At 51.6% G+C, this 22,971-nt stretch overlaps 1 protein-coding gene across 4 annotated transcripts in view; it reads left to right on the plus strand.

The window, feature by feature from the left end:
- The window catches only part of PLA2G2A (phospholipase A2 group IIA), a 24,936-nt gene extending 17,616 nt beyond the window's left edge, over window positions 1–7,320 (plus strand). Inside the window, exons 1-5 of one of the 4 annotated variants that reach the window (XM_081144492.1) lie at window positions 3,190–3,375; window positions 4,171–4,225; window positions 4,426–4,570; window positions 4,830–4,936; window positions 6,871–7,320. In XM_081144492.1, coding sequence (XP_081000618.1) covers window positions 4,186–4,225; window positions 4,426–4,570; window positions 4,830–4,936; window positions 6,871–7,013 — 435 coding nt within the window. In that variant the 5' untranslated portion in view covers window positions 3,190–3,375; window positions 4,171–4,185 and the 3' untranslated portion in view covers window positions 7,014–7,320. Of the gene's footprint in view, window positions 1–3,189; window positions 3,376–4,170; window positions 4,226–4,425; window positions 4,571–4,829; window positions 4,937–6,870 lie in introns of those variants that run through there. The other 3 variants (XM_081144493.1, XM_081144494.1, XM_081144495.1) reach the window with 3 other exon arrangements.
- Window positions 7,321–22,971: the final 15,651 nt, after the last annotated feature.

Here is a 22,971-nt window from a genome sequence, read left to right on the forward strand (position 1 = left end):
TAAATAACGAATTGACTCAATCAATACCAAAAAAAGGAGAAATGGAATACTTGCATGGTTTCAAAGTAACTCCCCTCAAGATACATACTAATCACAAAAGGAAACTAGTAACTTTCCAGTGTTGATACCTGGCAGACACCACCTTCGCCAGGTAAACATCAGTAGTAATGAGACCTACCAATATCACAGGCCATCGATCAATTTCCCCGAGAAAGGCTCAGTGTCACTTCTGTGATAGTCCTGCCCCAAATGCATGACCTCAATCTGGTCATGAGAAAACATCAGATAAACCCAAATGAGGGACAGTCTATAAGAACCTGAGCAGTGCTCTCCAAAAGTTTCAAGGTCACAAAAAGCAAAGAAAGACTAAGGAGCTATGACAGATCAGAGGAGATGTGAAAACTACATGAGTTGTGACACCTTGGATTGCATCGTGGACTGGAAAAAAGACATTTGTAGGAAAACTGGTCTGCAGATGAGTTACTAATATTCATTTGCTGGTCCCATAACTGTACCATGGCTATATGCAGGCTGCTAACATTCGGGAAAGCTGGAACGCCCCAGAATATAGAGGAACTGTATGACTGCAACTTTTCTGTAAGTGTAAATATATTTCAAAAGAAGAAGGGTTTTTTTGTGTGTGTGTTTCCCAAAAAAGGAGTGATGGATAGTATTTCCTCATACAAAGAAAGTTAGGAAATAGAAAGTAGTTGAAAAAATTTCAACCATAAGCCTAAGATGGAAAATAACCACGGCCAAAAGGCTGAGTCTGTTCAGTATGAATAATTTAAGAAAACTTCCCTGAACACTGAGGATGCTCAAAGAACCTTCCTTTTGAGAAGAGCCGTCCTACGTAAAATTGCCCCCCCCACCCACTGCCTCCCGCCATCCCTTCTCCATCTCTTTTGCTACTTTCTTCATTGCACCATCCCCACCTAGCATGCTATATAATTTATTTCTGGTGTCTCTTGTGTAGTCTGTGACCCTCTCCACTGAAACGACACCCCACGAGTAGAGGTGTTTCTTTTGTCCACTGATGTACTCCAAGTGCTTAAATTAGTCCTTGGGTGAAGGAGGCTGTCAAGAGGCCAAATCTTGGACTTTGAATGCTTGGGGGTAAAAAATCCTGCAAAGATGGGAAAAGAGAGGCACCATGTGCTGCCAGCAGTCAGTGGGTCCTGCTACCTGGATGCAACGCCAGGGCCCCCCCAGGGTTTGGAGCTGGGGGCAGAGGTAGTTTGCCTATTGAAGAAATGACACGTTCCAAAAGCCGCGATGCTTAACAGGAGCCGGAGGTCTAGCCCATCACCTCTGAACCTCAACTGAGGCTAAAGCGAACAGCTGCGAGAGCGAAAATCCCAGACTGACAGTGATCCCTGGAGGCTGCATTGGTTTGCCAGGGCTGTGTACTAGGTACAAAGTCCCACAGACTGAGTGGCATGAACAGCAAGATGTACTGTTTCCTAATTCTTGAGGCCAGAAGTCTGAGATCAAGGTGCCCGTGGGGTTGGTCCCACCCGAGGGCCGTGAGGATCTGTTCCATTCTTCCCCCCTAGCTGCTCTGGTGGGTGCCCAGCAACCTTTAACGTTTCTTGACTTATAGAAGCATCGCCCCAGTCCCCACCTACATCTTCACATGGTGCCTTCCTGTGTGTGTCTGTGTCCAGATTCCGCTCCCCTCCCCTTTATTTTTAAAGGACACTCTTTCCATTGCTTTCCAGAGAGAGTGGAAGGGAGAGAGAGATAGAGAGAGAAACATGGATGTGAGACACATGGACTGGTTGCCTCCCGCACCTGCCTCGGCCAGGGTCAGGGATAGAGCCTGCCACTGAGGCATGTGCTCTTGGCCGGAATCGCACCCAGGGCCCTTCAGTCCTCGGGCTGGCACTCTAACCACTGAGCAAAACCGGCTAGGGCCAGATTTCCCCTTTTTATAAGGACACCAGTAGAAATATTGGATTAGGCCCAGCCTAATAACTTTATCTTAACTAATCGCATCCTCAAAGGCTCTATTTTCAAATAAAGTCACATCGGAGACACTGGAAGTTAGGACTTCAACATAGGAATTTGGCAGGGGACCCAATTCAACCTAACACAGGTCTAGCACTTGAATGAAATTGTATCTTAGAGGCGAAAGCTGCCTAGAAGGCTCTTAGCATAGATTAGGTTATGCTGTGGTCACTACCAAGCTCAGTGGTCAGTGATGTAAAATAAAACTCCTTTCTCTCTAAGTCCACTGAGGACCTGTGGGTCTCTCCAGGGCAGGCTTTCTCCACGCCCTGCCGCAGGGGTCCCGCCCCGGGTCCACCTGTCTCCTGGGCCTGCGCACCTGGACGGGTGCCTGGGGAAGACGGAGCACAGGAGGAGCATTTACGAGCCCCACGACCTCTGCCACGCTGGCTCCTTGGGGACTGGTGTCAGGGAGTGTTTACTTGAGGCCATGGAAGCTAAATTCTTAGCATGTATTGGAAGGCAGGGGCAACGCTATTTGCTTTGGGGATTAACGCTGCGGTCTCTGTGTCCCTGACGGTTGAAGAAGAGCAATAGATCCGGGAAGCTCTGGCCAGTGAGAACGGGGTAAGGTGGAGGCAGTGCTTTAGGGTGACCTCCCGGGCGGTCTCTGGCTCTTTCCAGAAGGGGAGGAGAAAAACAAAGGGGAGCGAGAAGAGAAGGTGGAGGCGCTGGCCCAAGTCAGGAGGAAGGGACCATCTGCCTTACTGCACCCCTTTCCCTTCTGGGGCCCATAGGGGGGCAGACCAGTCCTCAGCACCCCCCAGAGGCTCACATTGGTCCTGGCACTTTGTAAAGGTTGAGTATGTACTTCTGGTGAATGAATGATTGATGGGATGAATGAATAACAATAAATGCCCCCTTTTTTTAAAAGCCCCCCTTTCTATACCCAAACGCCACATTCAGCCCAAGAAAGCAGCGATCGTCCCTCAGTCAGTGGTCCCGCTGGCCATGCAGATGAGTCACAGCCTGCAGCACTAGCCGCCCCTGCCCCGCCCCATCACCAACACGGTTCCTGGAAGGTGACTGGTGCTCACACCCAGTGCCAGTTATGAGCATGTGCTCAGTCAGGGATGAGGCCCCTGGGAAAGATTACAAAGTAATCTAAACTTCTGGCATCAGCTAACAGGACATAAAGTTTTTCCATCCTCAGCTCTGTCCTGCCAACTAATGAGGGGAAGAAAAGGGGATGGACCAGGGGTATGGACCTGCCAAACTTTGAGTCCACCAACTGGCTGCACTCTGGGCCCATTTGCGTACCCACCAGCTCCCAACCTCCCCAAGGGACAGCTATTTAAGGGGAGCTGGAGTTCAGAGTATACAAGACCGTCACTTGGAGCTATCAATTCCGACGTCCTCTGAGAGGTAAACACCCTGGAAATTCATGCCCTGTCAGGAGTGTGAGTCCCTGCTCGTTGGCTGACTTTAAGAGAGGCTGTGTTGTACAAATGTGTGCATGTGTGCTTATGTGTGTGTATGTTGCATGCATGAACATAAACATGCATGCACATGATTTGGGGGTGTGCACAGTGTGTTGTGTGGGTATGTGAGTGTCTTGTATGAAAGGAGGTCTGCGCTAGCCGGCGAGCTCAGGAACGTGTGTATGCATGCATATGTGTGTGAATATATATGCATTTTGCATGTGTATATGTACATGTAAGGGATTGTAAGTCTTTCAAAGAGATGGTGCTGTGCTTTAGTTTGGGAGAAAAATATTGGGGATTGGACTCCATGGATGAAATTCCCAAGCCTCGAATCCAGTTGGAACGAGTAAGATATTTCTAATGGGGGGCACACAGCCTGTGACCTTGGGAATCTCCCAGTTAGTAGGGATGACCTGGTTGTGACCTCCAGGGACTCTCAGTCTGATGGGAGCATGGAGGTCTCCTTAGTGTACCATGTGGGGGTCTCATTGGGTCTGAGGCCTGCATGTGTGTCAAAATTTTCAGCAGAACTGGGAAGGGTCAGGAGGTCATGCTTGTGCACACTCATGTGATCCATGTGTGACGAAGGTAGTTATCCTGGATTGAGGAGCATGTTTGTGTGTTCCCTTGAAGATTTCTTTCTCCAGGGTTGCTGACTGTGAGCCAGAGAACTGGGGGCCAGGACAGAAGCTGGGACTACCTGGGAGTTTATGCCAATCCATCTGCATTTCTCCAGCAGGGAACTGTCCACATGAAGACCCTTCTGTTGTTGGCCTTGATCATGGCCTTTGGTAAGAGCAGACCCTGACCTCTGGCCACAAGGTGCAGCCCGAGATGGAAGCACCCTCAACCCCAGCTTTCCTACCCATTTCCGCAGACCCTCTCTCAGTGCGTGGGAGAGAGGCCATGAGGGAGGGAGAGAAGCAGAGAGGGGCAGGGAAGGAAGAAGACACAGGGCTCTGGGCCCCATCACCAGGCGATTTCCTTCCAGGCCTGCTGCAGACCCAAGGGAGTTTGTGGGATTTCCAGAAAATGATACGGCAAGTGACAGGAAAGGGAGCTGCAACCAGTTACGGCTTCTATGGTTGCTACTGTGGCCTTGGCGGCCGAGGATCCCCCAAGGATGCGACGGATCGGTGAGACCACCCCAGCCCTCCTCCCCTCTGTCCACTCGTCGCCCCCGCAGGGCTGAGAGATGCCAGGGCAGTGCTGGTGCCCACCATCACAGAGCCCCAGGAGGTCCCGGCTGGAAAAGCAGTCATTGCGTTGGAAACTCTGCTCTAGAGCATTGCAAGGTCACTGGGTCTCTGCCCAGGGTCAAGAGGGCGAGACCACGGGGCACCAGGCTCCCTGGAGCTGTGGGGAGGCAGCCCCAATACTGTCCTCTCACCACAGGTGCTGCGCCGCACATGACTGTTGCTACAAACGGCTGCAGAAGCGGGGCTGTGGCACCAAGGCCCTAGGCTACAGCTTTACTTACCGCAAGGGCCAAGTCATCTGTGGTAAGGGAGTCCTCCAGCTTCTCCCCGTCTCCTAGGTTTCTCTTACTGAGTGTCTGTTGTGCCAGGCACCGTGTTGGGCACCAGAGATAGAGATACAAAGGGACAGTGTCCCTGCCTCAGGGAGCTCACAGGTGAGTGGGGAGGAAAAATGAACACACGAGATGGGAGACTCCAATAGGACGTAAGCAAAAGGGAGGGGCCCTGAACGCAGGCTGAGGTTCGGGAAGGCTGAGACATCTATGCTGAGTCTCCAAGGCTGTGCAGGCATCAGGGGAGACGAGGGTTTGGGGGCCTTCCTACAGGAGGGCTCAGCAGGGTCCAAGCAACCCAAGGGAACTGGAACAGTTCTGTGAGGCTGAGGAGAGGGAGTGGTGAGAGGTGATGCTGAAGGAATGGGGGGCTAGATCGAGCCCAAGGCCGTATAGTATTTGGATTTTGTCCTAGAGCTGTAGGGAGCTCTTGAGCAAAGGAGTGACAGGAACAGGTTTGCATTTGGGTGGACTCACCCTGGCTGCAGGGTAGGCAGAGACTGATGGAATTGCAGGGGGAGGGGCAACAATGAGACCATCGCCATTGGACATATGACAATGGTGGTCTTGATGGAAGGGGTGGAGAGTGACATTAAGGTGCATTTCAGGTAGAATCAGCCGAGCTTGGTGATTGACTGGGAAGGGGCATTGGGAGCTATTGGGTGGGTACAGCTGTGTGGAATGAACAGGAGGTGGTCCTGGTGGGGGGGGGGGCGGAGTTCTGTGTAGTCATGTTTAAGAAGCTTCTAGAACACCCAGCGAGAAGTGAAGGGGGCGGCTGGATGGAGGACCGGCAGCTCCAGGGGGGGTTCCAGAGTGGGGACACAGGTTCCGGAGTCCGCAGCAGAGAGCTGAGAGCTGGATGTGCTCACCCACTCAATGACCAAAGGCTCAGAAAGGAGAGGAGGGGTAGTCAGAGAGGGACAGGAGATCTGAGAGAGAAGGTCAAGGAGTCTCCAGGATAAGGGCCGACCAGGCAGGAAGACCACCGAGGACCTCACTGGGGCCTCTTGCCATGGAGCTTGAGTGCAAAGCCAGGTCTGAGTGGGTGGGGAGCGAGCAGGGAGTGAAGCGGAGAGATTCTGGAGCAAGCCTGGCTCTGGAGGGAGGAGAGAGCTGGAGGCCGCTGAAAGGGTCTGCCCAGTGCCCCCAGACAGCAGGCCCACTGGTGGGATTTGGAGAGAGCACCGCCTCTCCCCCAGCGCCCTGAGCTCTTTAAGATCAGAAACTCTGTCTGCCTGTCATGCCCTCTCACAGGGTCATGTATTTTAACAGGCTTTGGGTTGCAAGCAACAAGAAGCCAGACTTAACAAAACGGAGGCCTGGCAGGGGGCAGTGCCAGGGCGGGGCCGGGGCAGCTTCTCAACCGTGTGGTCAGGGACCCAGCCTCTTCCCCACCTTCCGCCCCCACCCCACGTTGGCAATGTGGTGCCAAGATGCTCGGTGCCACTCTGAACATCATGACCTTACCCTAGAGAGGAGGCTTTCCCCTTGGACATCTCTCTGTTTGCGGCTCATTGGCCAGAACAAGGTCACGCGCTCCCCAGAAACCAATCATTGAAAGGAGAAAGGGAAGAGCGGGGCTGGCTTACACCAATCACGACCCATTCCTGGGCCTAGGGGGTGGGCTTTGCACCTGGACACATCTGCTGGCAAGAAAAAAAGTAAACACTGGCTGTCAGGAGGGCCTTTAAGGGTCTGCCAGTGCGTGGGTGCTGGTGTCCCCATCAGGCTGGGTGCTAGCGTCCCGAGGACAGGAATCTGTCCTCCCATCCATCAGAAATACCTGGAGCATAGACGCTTGTCTCAGACTAGACGCCTCTAGAGGACAGGGGCTGTGTCTTTTCCTGGAGCCATAAAATATTAATAAACCTTCATCCAGTATTTATTTCCCTGTGATTTCAGGGAAACAGGGCTCCTGTAAGAGTCAACTGTGTCAATGTGATAAAACAGCTGCCTCCTGTTTTAAAAGAAACCTGAAGACCTACAATAAGAAATACCAATTCTACAACAACAAGCAGTGCAAAGGGAAAGCCTACCGGTGCTGAGGGTCCTGTACCCTGGACCTTACCTCCGATGCTGAGTTTTCCTCTCTAGCCCTCACCCTTCCCTACCCTAGTTGTTCCCCAGAAATGAAGGAAACAGCCTTCTCCAGTCCTAGAGACAAGCCAGGAGCCCTTCCATCCCCAGATAGAAGCCTTCTTTCCAGAATGACAAGCCCTGAGGCATGTGTGCCTGGCGCCTTTTCCCCCTCTTCCTAGGGCGCAGGAGATTTCCCCATCCCCACTTTCTCCAGGCCCGGCTTCCTGCTTAGCAGTGGCAGCTACACCCTTCTGAATAAAGCAATTCATTGGCAAACTGTGTGTGAGTGTGAGTGTGTGTGAGTGTGTGTATGCGCACACCCACTGCCCCGTGTGAGAACGAACTGGTACAAGGCAATGCAGTGTAAGGGGTTAAAAATACGGACTCAGGTCAGACTGGCTGAGTCAAATCCCCCAACACCACCTCCCTGAGCCTTGCTTCCCTCACCTAAATGAAGATGACTTTGGTACCAACTGCATGGGCTTGTTGGAGAATTAAGAGAGATACCAAATGCAAAACACTGGGTCCTGCACAAGCGAAACCCAGCCGTGCACCTTTCCTTCCCTGGGCGAGAGCAGCTCCTGCTGGCCTGTTGGGGGAAAACAGAACATTTGGGGAGCTATCATTCACATCCTCCACGTGGTGTGTTCTCCTGTGTTGCCAGCCTGGGGAAGGTGGATGCATCCCGGGCATTATCCCCTCTCCTAGGGGCAGCTTCCTGGGCTGTGACCCGTGCAGAGTCCCGTAGGGTCCGTGCTTGGAAGGGCACTACACCTAGTTGAATGCTGCGTCCCAGACATCTTGAAATTCTTAATAACATAGAGTTCCGCTTTTTATTTTGCACTGAGACCCATAAATTCTGTAGCTGGCCCTGCCCTCCCCTGGATGCTACGTCCCCTCCTGTCATCCAGGGTTCCGCTGGGATAGTCCCACCTGGACCAGCTATCCGAACAATCCCCGTCAGGGTCGCTGGGTGTGGGTCCCTGCACAATGACACCCTGCTGGGGGCATGGTGGGAGCTGAGCTGTAACCCAGGCACAGCTCAACATGACCTGCCCTGACCCAGAGGCGGTGCCTTCTGTCTGTCACTCATCTTCCCAGAGGGCTGCCTTTTTCTAATTCTGCATAAGATGCTTTGTTTGCTGGCGGTAGCCCTGATCATGTCCGCTGGCAAATGCCCTTAGCAATTTCATAATTAGCAATACAGTTTTGTCCTTTGACTTATATATAGTAAGTACCATTTATTTCTATGTAGGTAAAGTCTCGTTTCCTTTCCTGCTACCTTTCAGGACGCGCCGGAGTGAGGATGGGGCCCCATTACCCCTCCATGGTTGCTTCTCAGTCCAGAGACAGGCTCTGAAGTGCCCTTTGGGGAAAAAGCCATAATTAAAGCTTGCCAAGGGTGTTCTTTCCTTCTGCCTCCATCCAGGGGAACGGTTACGTCTCTTCCTCCAGTCAAGACTTAGCACCTCCTAATTTAGTAGTCTCCCAAGAATGTTTTTGATGCCAGTCTTTGTGTGCAAAATTTTGGAGGCCTTCTATTTCTGAGAACATTTTTTTTTTTTTTTTTACAACCTCACTTTGAATAACAGCTTGAAAGGACATAGTAGTCTAGGTTCGATTTTTTTTTCTTCTATGCCTTGGAAATATTCCCCTATCTTCTTCTCGGGTCCAGTACTGCTGATGAGAACTCTGATATTAATCTGACTCCTGATGGGTGGTTGGTTCCCCGCTTATCCCTCAGAAGGCTTTAGAATTCCCTGCGTCTTGGATGTTCTTAACTTTCCCTACAACGCATCTAGCTGTCAGCTTTTCTTTATCTGTCCTGTGTGCGTTCTTAGATCCTTTCACCTCTCTTCAAATATAGGAATTTTATATTCGTTAGTTCTTTGAATAGTCCCCTGCATTTTTCCTCTCCCTTCCTGGGACTTACATTGCCCGGATGTTGGCACATCTATCCTCCAGGTCTCTTAGATTTTCTTTTCTGTTTTCTCTTTATACTCAGATTTCTCAATGTAAGCTGCTAACTCCTGTGTCATTTTTCAGCTGCCTACCACATTTCAATGATTATATTCTTCGTAACTAACACGTACATTTAGGGGTTTTTTAAATGATTTTTTTTCTTGGCTTATAAGGCTCATATCTTTCCTTACCTACAAACGTGTATGTGTAACATGCATATTTAAATTTCGTGTCCATCCACCCTGACAATTCTGCTTCAGATGGCATATGTTGTCAACTCTATTTCCTTTCCTCTAGTGGGTGTGTTGTGCGCCCGAAGGTGAATCTGCAGGGAGGGGAGGGGATGAACCCTAGATTTGCTGATTGCCGTTTGCCGTCGCTCAGGGCAGGGGATTTCCTCCTGAAACATCTGGGAAGCAGCTGCACCGGCAGGAAGCCGCACCCCGAGGTTGAAATCAGCCATCCCTGGGATTTGGGGGAAGAAGCAAGGGGGAGAGGAAACAATGAATGCCTGAGGGTAGCTGAGCAGCCTGCACTGTCTTTAACAACCCCTCTCCCCGAGGGGTTTCTGGGCAGCCCTCACATGACCTCCAGAACCTGAGCATCTCAGCTCTGGCTTGGGGGGGGGGGGGGGCAGAGAGAACATAAAAGCCTCGCTCCCAGTGCGTCCGGCCCTCGCTCCCGCTCCGGGCACAGCGCCCCTTCTCTCCGACAACCACTCCCAGCAGCGAGACCAGCTTCCCGCTCGCTTGCAGGGCCCTGCATAGCTTCTTTTGTTGGTTCCTCGGATCGAAGCTTCTCCCTCAGGTCTGTAGTTTTGCCAGACTGGTTTTGGCAAAGGGAGCCAGCAAGCCTATGCCGGTTTGCCCTCTTAACAGAAGAAAAAGGGAAATTACACGTAGAGGGCCGGTATCTTGTGTATAATTTAAAAGCACATGCACATAGACACGAAATATTTTTCAAGGAACCGTATATCTAAATAAACAGACGAAGGGTAAATTGGTAGCGGGGATGACGGGTACAGGGAAAAGACGAGTGAAGTAAAACACAAGTCAGTCTTGCACAAGTGAATGATCACTGTGTGTTGTGGGGAGAGCCTGCGGTGCAATCGGCTAAGCAATCGGTCAGTTACACACGCATTTATCCTTTGACTCGGCAACTTCTGGAACTTCTCCCTCTAAATGTGTGTGTGAGCACGTGCACACACACACACACACACACACAATGATGCATGAGCCGTGTGTAATCGACAGAGTGAGAATTCAAACCCAGAGCGGTTTTGATCGAAGTCCGGATTTTCTCCTGCCCCTGACGTTAGGTAGCTTGGCTGGGATGTCAGCCGGGGGAATGTCACCTGCCACGGCAGCCGGCTGAGCCCCTGGGTCCTAGCCTACACCATCTGGCCAGAACGAAATGCCCATTCCTCAGTTATTGCTATCTCTGGGCTACAGTCACAGAGGACACATTCCAAATCTCATTTCTATTTTGCTTTTGTTCTCAGTTTTAGGATGGAGTTAAACTGGCACATCCCGCCTGGTAGCAGGTGGTGGAAAGGTGACCACCTGAGACTAAAAGTCTTCCGTATCGAATGTAATGAGATATTAAGTAATTAACAAAATGAGTGACCGGTGGACTGGGAGCAACTCAATGGAAACCACACCCGGTTCACTGTTAGCTTGGGGCCTGGCTTGGTTGCAGCAAATGCTAAGGGTCCAGGACACAGGTGAGGCTGCAAGAACCCAGGGAGACACATAAATGGTACCTAACACCGTGTACCCCTTGAGCCACCCACATCCCCCGTGCCCTCCCATTAGGCTCAGCTTCCACACTACAACCTGCGGCCTTGTTAGCTTGTGACAGCTAATAAGATGCCCACCCTGCTACACCAGAGGGAGGTACAAGGCCAATGGGTCACAGAGCTCTCTTCAAGATCCAGCCCAGACTCCCTAAAAGATTTTGATCAAGAAGGCTAATGAAACAGTCCTTGCTGTTTCAGCTGCTTCCAAGTTTTTAACTGAATTCATCGTCTCCTCCCTCTCACACCCATGTCAGATCTTTGGCTTGTTTCTTGCTCATGTGGCATATGTCACCTTCACTCAAGAGGATGAACCCGGGCAGGTGGCCTATACAGGTCCTGGAGGTGACTCAGAGCCATTTGCACAAGAAAAGTGCAGTCACGGGCACCCAGATCATGGTCTGGAATGGGGCCCACATGAATCTGGAAAGGCACATCCCTCGGTCTGTGGGGTCCCAGCCCAGGGCAGGGCCCTGGAGACCCAGGTCTAAGGATGGTACTGCTACTCATCTTAGCTCAAGAAACTCTGAGAATGGACTCTTGGAGAAAGGATTTCTCTCAAAGAAAAGGCTCTTTCAGGGAAGACTAAATTTTTAGAGGGGGGCACGGGAAAGGCATTTTTGCTAATCACCTGCCTCAAAGCGCATCTTCCGTTAGATTTCCAGTGTTTTTATTTGGCCAGTGAAGTGATGAGGCTTTTACTGGTTTCTGAAGACCTTGAAAATCAAATCCAGACCACCTGAGCTCCTCACATTTAGTTCAAACCTTGCCCGGGAGACCTGTCAAGGGCAAGGCTACTGGATGAGTTCCATTCCCTGAGGGAAATAAATCACACGAACCACCTTCTGCAGGGCGGAGGCAACGGAGGAGCCAGCTGGCTGACCCAGGGACTTTCCCACTTTTCAACTGGGTCATGGCCTTGGGAGTCATTTCTATCTGAATGACAACAGGATAGAGAAAGTTTCTTGGAAGCCAGGACAGGGACAACAAGAGCACAGTGTGCTTCAACACCTCCCACTCACTGGCACTTACTTTGTGGCAAGTCCCAGGCCACGTATTTTAAATGCATTTTCTCATTCAATCCTCTTAGTGATCCCATGAGGCAGACGATATTGTTTTTTCCACATTCCATTCATTCATTCCACAGAACATTTATTGAGCAATTTTAATGTTCCAGGCACAGAACAGGGAACTAAGGATGCAGCAAAAGCCAGATAGGCAAGGTCCCTGCCTCTTCGCATTGATAAGCCACTGGGAGGAAACACATGTAGCCAAAAAACAAGCCACAAGGAGAATAAACATAATCGTAAGTAATATAAAGAAAATAAAATAGCCCTGCCGGTGGGGCTCAGCAGGTGAGCATTGGCCTAGGACCCAGGAGATCACAGTTCAATTCCCGGTCAGAGCACATGCCCGGGGTGCACGCCCCAGGACAGGGGAGTTACCCTTGGAATGTGGTCCATTCTCCTTTCCTAAGAATTGCCTATCATCTGGAAAGATTAACAACCTCAGTCCGTAACAATGGAGTCCCAGAGCCGCCCGCCCTTTGCAATCCCCAGCTGACATTTCCTATAATCTGTAACCATTCCATTATACCCATTATTAATCCTTTTTGCCCACTTCCCCATGTAATCTTTGTCCTTCTACCCAATATAAGCAGCTGGCTTATAGTGGGGGGAGGGGTAAAGCAGATTTTATGTGGATGACCCTGCCACTCTCCCATACTGCTGGCATTATTGGAATAAACGCTCCTATATAATTCAACCCCGTCTCTGCTTAATTGGCTCAAGTGGCGACAGGCAGCCTGGACCCACTTGTTGTCTGGTTTCACTAGCTCATCTCCTCTTTGGGACCACAAACCTGGAGGCTACATATCTGATCTTGTTTTGCACCCAGACAAAACCTTGCACATAAGAGATGCTCAATAAACATTTATTAATGAATGATAATGACGATTTATACTATGACTCTTGGCCCATCTTATTATGAATTAAGTAATCCTTCTACTCCTGGGTGTGGCATAGAGCTTAGTTCTGTGGGTTAGCCCACCTGATCAGACCCCCCTCTCTTAATGGGGCTCTGAAAATGTATCTTGCAGGTCTTATGCCATGTTGTCTAATTTGCTGATTGATTTTTCCTCGTGTAGCTCACGGCTAGCCTTTGGTTAATGTTTGAAGTCACTTACCTTATTTGCTTTCAGCTTGGTTCCCCTTATCTCAGCAGCTGAGGACTTGATTGACAAATTATTTCAGATCTTGATCTGGAAATGTTCTCTGTCTAACATCAAAGTATAGCAAGGTGACCCTGTGGAGGAAAACACTCCAAGCTGTTTTAACCTTTGCTGAGGAAAAACGAGAAAGGGGTGGGCCTGTTGATATCTCACAGATGGTGTGATTTAACACGGACTAGCCGAGGATGGGGAAATGTGCTAATAAAGGTGGTGATAAGGGTGGGGGTGGGGGGGTCATCAGCATGATTTCTTCCATGACACTCAAGTACAAGTAAGGTCACACAGCTTTAATTTACTAGGTAAAATCAACTTGGCTCACTTAACCCAGGTCGGTGAGCAGTTTAAGTCAAGTTTTAGGGGGAATCTCTTCTTCTCCCTTGAAGTTGTACAGTAGTCCTGAGGATTGTTCAGCCCAGAACATGGATAGAAAGTCTTGGTACATCGAGGCTGCACTTGCTAGTGGTCACTTGGCCCATTTGAAAGGCTGGAGCCTACAGATCTGTTGAGGTTTGCAACCACAGCACCTGGTATTCAGCTTCACCTCCACATAACCCCCCAAGACAACCCCATTCAAAGTCTCCTGAGTATAAGTAGGACCATGTTTCTGCCACCCATGGAAACCTCCTGGATTAGTCTGGAGGCTTTTCAGTTTCTCATGGCAGAAGCCAAGTCAAAGTAGCGTAAACGCCAAAGAGAATTTGTTGGCTCATGTGATCTGAAGGTTCAGAATGGAAGTCAAATGATGCTGAATCAAGCGATTCCCCCCTCTCCCTCTGTCTCTCTGTCTCTGTCTCTCTGTCTTTCTCTCTCCCCCTCGCCCTCAGCCTATTGGCTCCATTCTATAGGCAGCTTTATAGATCAAGGCTGCAGGGAAAGGGGAGACCCATAGTCAAGTCTAATGAAAGATTCTGATTGGTCCGGTTTATGTGCCTACTCCTGGAAATAGCCCTGTGGCCAGGAGAATTTGAGGACTGTGCTTGGACAGTGTGGGTCATAAGTCAGACCTTGTAGTGGAAAGTGCAGGGCACAGTGACAGGTAGCTCTGCAAGATCACATGGGATCAAGGGAGGGATGGTTTTGTTTATCAAAGTAAAAAGTGGTTATCACCAACAAAATGGAAAGGAAGGGTTGACACAAACCCTTCCCACCTCACCATGCACATACACACTCACACCATGTAAACACACACACGCGCGTAGAATGCCTAGTGCCTGGGCATCCGGTCTCTCTACCCCCTACCCTATGGCCACCGCTGCACTCCCAGCAAAAAATCAGAGGACGTTTCCCTATTTCAACAAGATGTCTGGGAATAATTGGGGCACTTAGTGTGGACTTGAATGCCCAAGATAAAAGAGCTCTTCATGCTGATGATTCCTGTTCAGTGTGATGGCCTCTAGAACATCTTCCTGCCCTTCACCCAAGTGCAGCAGCAGTGTGTGTGTGTGGGGGGGGGGGGGTAGAATCCCACCAGGGCCAAGGCCATGGCCCAAGTGTCATTTAGAACCGCAAGTCCTCTTGCAGATTCTCATACAATCACCTCATAGTTCGTTGGAGGAAATGGAGGCGCAGGAGCGGCGGCGGGTTAGTGAGTGGCAGAGCCCGAAGCCTGATTCTCACTTCCTCTTTGGGATTCTTCCCTCCAGGCTGTGCCTCAGGCTCCCTGAGCTCTGAAGCAGCAGCGTCCCTGAGCCCTGGGGCACTGGTGACGTCAGCTGGTGGCTCCCAGCAGAGAGGAAGTTTGCAGCGTTTTAGGAAATCCAGATCACAAAACAAAGAGGCCCCAAGGCACCAGGGTACCTCCAGGAGGGCGGAGCGGCAGGCTCTGGAAGATCAAAGCACAAGTGGTCAGAGGAGGCAGCCGAGGGCGCCGAGGGCGCCGAGGGCAGCTGCAGCGCTTTCAGGGAGCTAGACACCAACTTCCCGGCCCCGGGCCTCGGGCGGGAGCGAGAAAGCGCGTCAGGCCTGAGCCTAAACTCACCGCTGGGGGGCAGCAGGAAGCAACAGCTCCGACGGGCTCCGCGCGCTCCTGGGAACCGGGCGGGCCGGGCCGGGCTGGTTACTTCCTTGGGGAGGCACCGAGCCTGTTTCATCACCCCTGCCGCAGAGCCACGCTCTCTGCGCGGGCTGTGGTGGGAGCGAATGCCAAACCCCGGACCGGCCTAGGGGGCGGCGATCGCTCCCGCGGCACAGGCCTGAGCCCACGACCCAGGGAGACCCTGTGCTGCAGGACCCCACGCGCCACGCAGACACACAGACACACACATCCATACACACACGGATACACACATCCATATGCACACAGATACACACACACAGACACACACATCCATATGCACACAGATACACACACACGGATACACACATCCATATGCACACAGATACACACACACACGGATACACACATCCATATGCACACAGATACACACACACACGGATACACACATCTATATGCACACAGATACACACACACACAGACACACACATCCATATGCACACAGATACACACACACACGGATACACACATCCATATGCACACAGATACACACACACACGGATACACACATCCATATGCACACAGATACACACACACACAGATACACACATCCATATGCACACAGATACACACACACGGATACACACATCCATATGCACACAGATACACACACACAAACACACACACAGATACACACATACACACCCTCCCACACACAAACACACACATCCACACACACAGACACACATCCATACACACAGATAAACACATCCATATGTACACAGATACACACACCGGCACACACAAACACACACACACATCCACACACACAGACACACACATCCATAGGCACACAGACACACACATCCTCACACACATCCAGACACACAGATATACATACATACACACATATACACACAGACACACACCCCATCCCTACACACATAGATACACACAGACACACACACACCCTCACACACACACACAGACACACACAGAGGCACACACATCCACACACACAGATACACATACATACACACATATACACACAGACACACAGCCCATCCCTACACACACAGATACACACAGACACACACACACCCTCACACACACACACAGACACACACAGAGGCACACACATCCACACACACAGATACACATACATACACACATATACACACAGACACACAGCCCATCCCTACACACACAGATACACACAGACACACACACACCCTCACACACACAGACACACACAGAGGCACACACATCCACACACACAGATACACATACATACACACATATACACACAGACACACAGCCCATCCCTACACACACAGATACACACAGACACACACACACCCTCACACACACACACACACACACACAGAGGCACACACATCCACACACACAGATACACATACATACACACATATACACACAGACACACAGCCCATCCATACACAGCGCGCGCGCACACACACACACTGAATGTACTGCAGGGCCCGTGGGTGCCTCCGACCCGGGCAATGCAGTCCCGGCCTTAGACACCCGCCCTTAACCAACCCGTCCAGGCCGCAGGGGAGCCCAGCCTGGAGCGTCCTGCCCTGCGCCCTGCAGACAGGAGGCAGCTGCATCAAAGCGCCGCGGGGGGGGGCGGGGCGGGGGGGCGGGGGCGGGGGCGGGGGGGGCGGGGGCGGTGCTGCCGCCACCTGGCGCCGGAGCCCGGCGCTGCTTCAAGGGCCGGTGGCGCTGCGGGAGCACCGGGCGGACTCCCTGCCAGATGCCCCCTCTCCGCCCCCAGCCCACGAACGCGAGGCCCGCAGGGCGAAGTGTCACGTCGCCTGGGTCCCGGACAGCCACCCTCTGCGCCTGTGCCTCCAGGTCAGGGGTCTGGAGACGCCCGCGAGTTAGCGGGAAGTTCGCCAGTTTCCCGGGGCGACAAGGAGCATCTGGTGATAGCAAACAAAATGCATTTTACTCAGCGACGTACATGGATGCAGGTCTCCATGCAACCTGGGTCACGAGGGCAGCTCTTTACATTGGCACCAAATGATGCTGGATACTAGAATTGCAAATAGCTTTATTTTTATTAAAACATTAGGCAAGATGTAACTAAATTTCAATGAAAAAACTTTTTCAAAAGTCAACTCTATTCAAGTAATTTTATTTAAAATGTTTTATAATCATTAGCTATAATTTATATTTTACCTTTTAATCTTAATAGAGAATTTAGAGTATTTTACAAGAAAAATCACTTTGAAAACATTAAAATAATTTAATTTTTTTCCTCTAGATTTACTCTACTTATGGTTTTTATGAAACATAATTGGATTTTATACACTTCAAATACAATTACATTTTTTTCTTTGAATCCTCGCCCGAGGATATGTTTTTATTGATTAGAGAGGGAGAGAAAGGGCGAGGGAGAGAGAGAGAAACATCCATCGTTTGCCTCCCACACGCACCCCAACCAGGGATCAAACCTGCAACCTGGGTATGTTCCCTGACCAGGAATTGAACCCAGGATTTTTTGGTGCACGGGATGACACTCCACCCACTGAGCCACCCGGCCGGGGCATACAATTACATTTTTAAAAATGTTTTAGGTCATTACTGTCAGAGCAGCATAAATTACATAAGAATTTGATTACAACGTAACTGGAGATTTTTGCTGAAATGAAAGCATGGGAAAGAAATTTTATGGAATAAATGTGTAATAATTTATGAAATACAAATGTCTGTATGTTATACGTGTATCACATGGGTGTATCGAACATTCCCATTCAGATACACACGATAATAATTGAACTCGGTCGATTTGGACATAATTCTGACTTTCAGTCACATGAAAACTGGCTTTCCATATAGTCTTTAATTTGTTGTTAGGAAAGTATGTTTAGATAGAAGGGTTGAACATGGCTGTCGGCTTGATTGATGACTTTTAAACATTTAGACACATGGCATGAGGAACCCCAGACCCTACAAAGGTTAAAATGTTAGGGGTGAGCCTAACCACTACCAACCAGAGCAGTTTCTTAAGGCCTCCAGAAAAGAGGGGGGCTCCAGGCCAGGAGGGGCTTTGTAGAAAGGCCCCCAAATCTGTGCTAACAAGTAATACTGCTACTAACAGCACCAATAACAGTCATGACTGTCAAAGTGCAGGTCCCAAGTATTGTTTTCTTAACTTTCCCAGCAATGTGACAAGACAGATGCTGTTCTTATCTGTCCCATTGTACAGATGAGAAAACAGAGACCGTGGAAAGTGAGGTCCTTTGCCTAAGTACCCAGTTAGCTGGTGGTAAGGCCAGGCAGCCCCCAGCCCATAGCCTCGTCTCAGCCAGGACACTGTGGCCCTGGGAGTAGAGGGGCCCCTCACAGTGGGCAGGCCCTACCCTTGTCGCCCCCACACAGGCACTTACAGACACGCGCACCCCAGCAAAGCACACAGGCCTCCTTCCGCACGGGGCACCTGCCTGGGCTCGTGCTGGTCTCGCTGCCCCCCGGGTCAGCACTGAGTCACCTGTGGGATGAGGGTCCCTGTGTCCTCTCCCCCCCCGTGCCCACTGCACCCACGAAGGCTCAGTGAAGGGGTGGGGCCCGAGGCACTCGCACCCCTCCTCGGGCTCTGCCACCCACCAAGTGCATCCCAGCACAGCCCTGCCCTGTCCCCTGATGCGTGGGGCCCGGGCCCTCCTGGCGTGCGCTCTCCCCTGCTCCCTGGCATTCTCCTCCTGGCCGGTGTCCCTCCAGTTCATTGTCACCTCCGCAGCCAGAAGCATCTTGCCCAGCAGGGGTGTGAACGCTCACTCGGGTTCCACTGTGCCCTAGACAAAAACCAACAAGGAGCGGCCGTATCATTTTACAAGGACATTGGCCACCGAATGAAAGACGACAACAGGCCCACATCGAGGATGCTTGTTCTTTACTCTCCATCACAAATGGAGAACCCGACTGTGATGACAGGTGTACAAAGCATGGTCCTGCGGAAGGGACCAGCCTCCCTGGCCTCCGGGTGCCCACAGGGGCTGCCCGCTGGGATGAAAATATCACGGGGTCCTTCAGAGAGCTGCCTCCTTCTCATGGGGGACTCCCAGGCCCTCTCCAGCACGCTGCAAGCTCCAGGCCGCCTGCCCATCAGGCTCAAGCAAAAGGCTTTCTGTGGGGTCAGTGGAAGGTCAAGGTCCCCGGAGCAGGCTCCTGATGAATCACATCCTTCAAGGCCGGTCCATCACCAGCCCAGCTACCCAGCATCCTTTCAGCCCCTCCTGAGTGCTATGTTCCTTTGGACCACAGGGTCTTTGCACAGGCTGTTCCTTTATTTAAACTCTCTCCACTTCTACCTTCGCCCAGTTAACTTCTTGAGACCCCTGCTAAATCATTTCTCCCACAGAGAAGCCCTCACTGAGTCCCCGCCCAGGTCAGGTGCCCCGGTTACATGTTCTCATGACCCCTTGGAACATCCTGTCAACCTACTTGCCTCTACTTGTCTCATTCAGTAGGTAATTACTAATGTCTGTCTCCCTACTGGCCCGCCAGCCCCACGAGGGCAGGAATCATACCGGTTTTGCTCTCCTGTGTATCCCCAGCACATAGTAAGTCCTCAATATAGGATAGTGACCAAACAGGCCAAGAATCCTTCAGGTTATTGCACTTGGCTGGGGGTCTGTAGGATTCTTCGGGGAAACAACAGAAGCAATGAGATCGGGCAGATGAAGAGCCCCAGCCCGGGGCCTGGCACACTAGGAGCTTAGTAAGGGGTAATTTTTGCCATTTTTATTGTTAGGATGACGATGATGATGATGATGATGACGACGACGACGATGGCTTCTAAACTACAAGGGATAACTTTACACCAAGAGCAGAAAGAGGGCTCTGTTCCCTCCACTCACCTCCACCCCAACCGAGATCCCTGCTAAAGGGATCTCGTGGAATTTAAGACCTGCCAAGCAGGGACAGTAATCCCACTGAAATGCTGGGGGCCCTGGCCCAGCTGCGTGGGGACTTTGAGCTCCTGGGACAGCAGCTGCCGCCTCTGTGGCCAGGTAAGGAGGGAAGGAGGGACCCAATATTCCTGGGCTCCTCCTATGGGCATGGCATCTTGCAAAGGCATTTACACACTTCATTTCCTTTCCATCCAGTCCAAAACTCTGAAAGGTAGATCTAATTATCCATATAGTATGGATGATGAAGCTGGCCTCAGAGAGGTAACCGGAGTGGCCAAGGTCACACAGCTGCTAGGCAGCAGAGCTAACACTCAAGTCTTCTTCTGGCTCATGCAGATTATTCAACCACATTGTGCCACTGGTGAGAAAACTGTAAAACGAACCACATTTCCCAAATGCCTGAAACTCTCTTCTAAGATCAAGTCCTCCCAACGCCCGCACTTCAAACATCAGCTGGAGACACATCCTCCTGGAAGCCCACCTGTATTTCTCTGCCTGGATTTTCCTGCCTGACTCTGGCCTGACAGTCCTCGGTTTTCTGTCACAGGTACACACTGGCAGGAGCTGGCAGGGGCCCCATCCTGGCCAGGCCAGGATCCAAAATGGCTCACAAAGGGATTGTCTCAGAAACTCTGCCCTCACCGGGAAACACCCTGATGCTACAGGAAGGGCTTCGGGCCAAACCTGCCCAGGAGTCAAAGCTAATTCTCAGCTCTTTAGGAGATAGCTCCTCGGTGAGTCACCGTTTGGGCTCTTGTGACCCAGGCCAGGAGCCAGGGGCTGCCAAGAGGTGCCCTCATTAAAATCAAAAGGCAATGGTGAGCACAGAGGAGCCCCTTCCCTGGGGGCTCCTGGCCAGATGGACTCACCCCTCTGCCCCTCTTCCCCCAAGTCCGCTCTAAGTGGGTGAGAGCCCAGCATGAAGATTGCCAGGAGTTATTAGCAAGAAATGGGAGGGGCAGGAGGCAGGGCCACTGCCTAATGGTGTCAGAAACCTTTAATTCCAAATCACTGCCAGGGATCCCTGCCACCAGCTTTCCTGTCTCTCTCTGAGGCAAGACGACACCTCCCCAGGGACTCTATCCCTGACGGGGTGGCGAGAGGGAACCTGGGTTGGGACTCCTTCCCGTCTGCAGTGTGAAACCGGCCTCTCCTCTGGAAAGGAGGCCAAGGCCAGGTCCCAAGTCAGCTCCTGAAAGGGACGCTCCGAGGCCTGTGGGTAAGCTCAGGGCTGCAGCATGACTCCTGTCCTGGGCCCTGGGCACTTGTGCTTTCATGGGCCTTCTCCTACATAAAAAAATAAAAATAAAAAGGAAAAAGCAAGTGTTAGGATCTCATTGGTATGGAGACAAATATAACCCAGACTGGATTATAGCCATTCTTCCTCTGATTTTAAGGAAATTAGAACATACTGAGCACAGCCCATGTGGCTGTGGTTGAGCGTCGACCCATGCACCAGGAGGTGACGGTTCGATCCCCGGTCAGGGCACATGCCCGGTTGCAGGCTGGATCCCCAGCGGGGGCGTGCGGGAGGCAGCGATCAATGACTCTCACATCATTGATGTTTCTCTCTCTCTCCCTCTCCCTTCCTCTCTCTGAAATCAATAAAAACATTTTTTTTTTTTTTAAACTTGAGGCACCTAGAGGTATCATGGGCACTGGACACTGTACCTACTGTCGGCAGTTAGTTAAGCCCTTTGGCCTGCCCGGGCCAGATTTCTGGCTCACCATGGACTTAGGCATGTGCCTCAGTTTGCCTCTCTGTAAAGAGGGGCTGATGGTAGCACTCACCTCGTGGGGCCGTTTGAGGGCTCCTTGAGATCCCACTTGAGGGGGGCTTGGCACAGTCCCAGCGCAGAGTAAGTACTCCGTGCAGGCTCCTCGCTTTAGCCGCATTTGAACTTTGCGTGAAGGAGGCAAGGGTGGGATGACTTCTCTCCTCATCACAAGAAAACGCAGGTTCTGAGCCAGGGGAAGGAACTGCCCAGGGCCACGTAATGAGCCGAGGAATCAGGACTCCAAGATCCACAGGTGAAGCAGCTCCAGGCCCGGACGGATGTTGGTGGAAGTGGTTGGTCAAGTTATCCCAGTCCCGGACCAGGAAGAGGGAGGGCAGGGGCAGAGGAAGACGCGGCCAGGCCCGGGCTGCTTGTCTCCATCTGCCTCAGTGGACTCCAGGGAGAGGGCAGCTGTCAGCAAATGAGTCACCTTGAGTCCATGGCCACTGGGACTTTGAAGTTTCTGACCATGACAGAGACAGCCTCTCCTCCATTCCTCTGATCATGGGGACAGCAGCTGTCCCTGGGGGCAAGCTGGGCCCGGGGGCTACTATCTCCCCAACCCAGCCCCTAAGGTGACATCAGGAAGCTGGAATGCGGGTGTTCCAGCTGACTCAGAGCCCATTTCCCCAGCAGCCCCACTACCCCACTGTTGGAGAATTTAGGGAGACAGAACTGACATCTGGGAGCATTTTCACTGCTTGTCAAACGAGCAGGAGCCTTCCCAGTAAAGAACAATAAAGAAAAACCCCTAAGCTCAGCTGCCTGAGCTCCCAGCCTTCAGCCTGTAGGTTCTTGGACAAAGGGCCTCCCAGGCCCCTGGTGTCCTGCCAGTGGTCAAGCTGCCCCGGGTGGGGGGGAGGGAAGGGGGGGGAGCAGAGGGCAGGCTGGAGTAGCCAGGGCAGGGAAGCGGACAGACTTGGCACTTCCAGGCCACGTGAACTTAAATTTCTCAGTCTCTCTGGGCCTCAGTTGCTGCCTCAGTAAAATGGGGGTGAGAAAAAATACCACAAATGAAAAACCTGGGGCAGCCGTGCTCAGCGCTCCAGCAGTAGGAGCTGGCAGATGATTTGGGGAAAGGGGTACTGAGGTGGAGGGAAGGGCACTGAAAACAAAGGCCACCGGTAGCCCCTCCCCCGAGCACCTGGCCACGGTGTCAGACCTGGAAGTCGTTGCATCACTGGGCACTCAGGGGTTAATGATGGGGAGTGGACAGGACCCAG

Source organism: Miniopterus schreibersii, assembly GCF_964146895.1.
Source record: "Miniopterus schreibersii genome assembly, chromosome: 8".
Taxonomy (NCBI): Eukaryota; Metazoa; Chordata; class Mammalia; order Chiroptera; family Miniopteridae; genus Miniopterus; species Miniopterus schreibersii.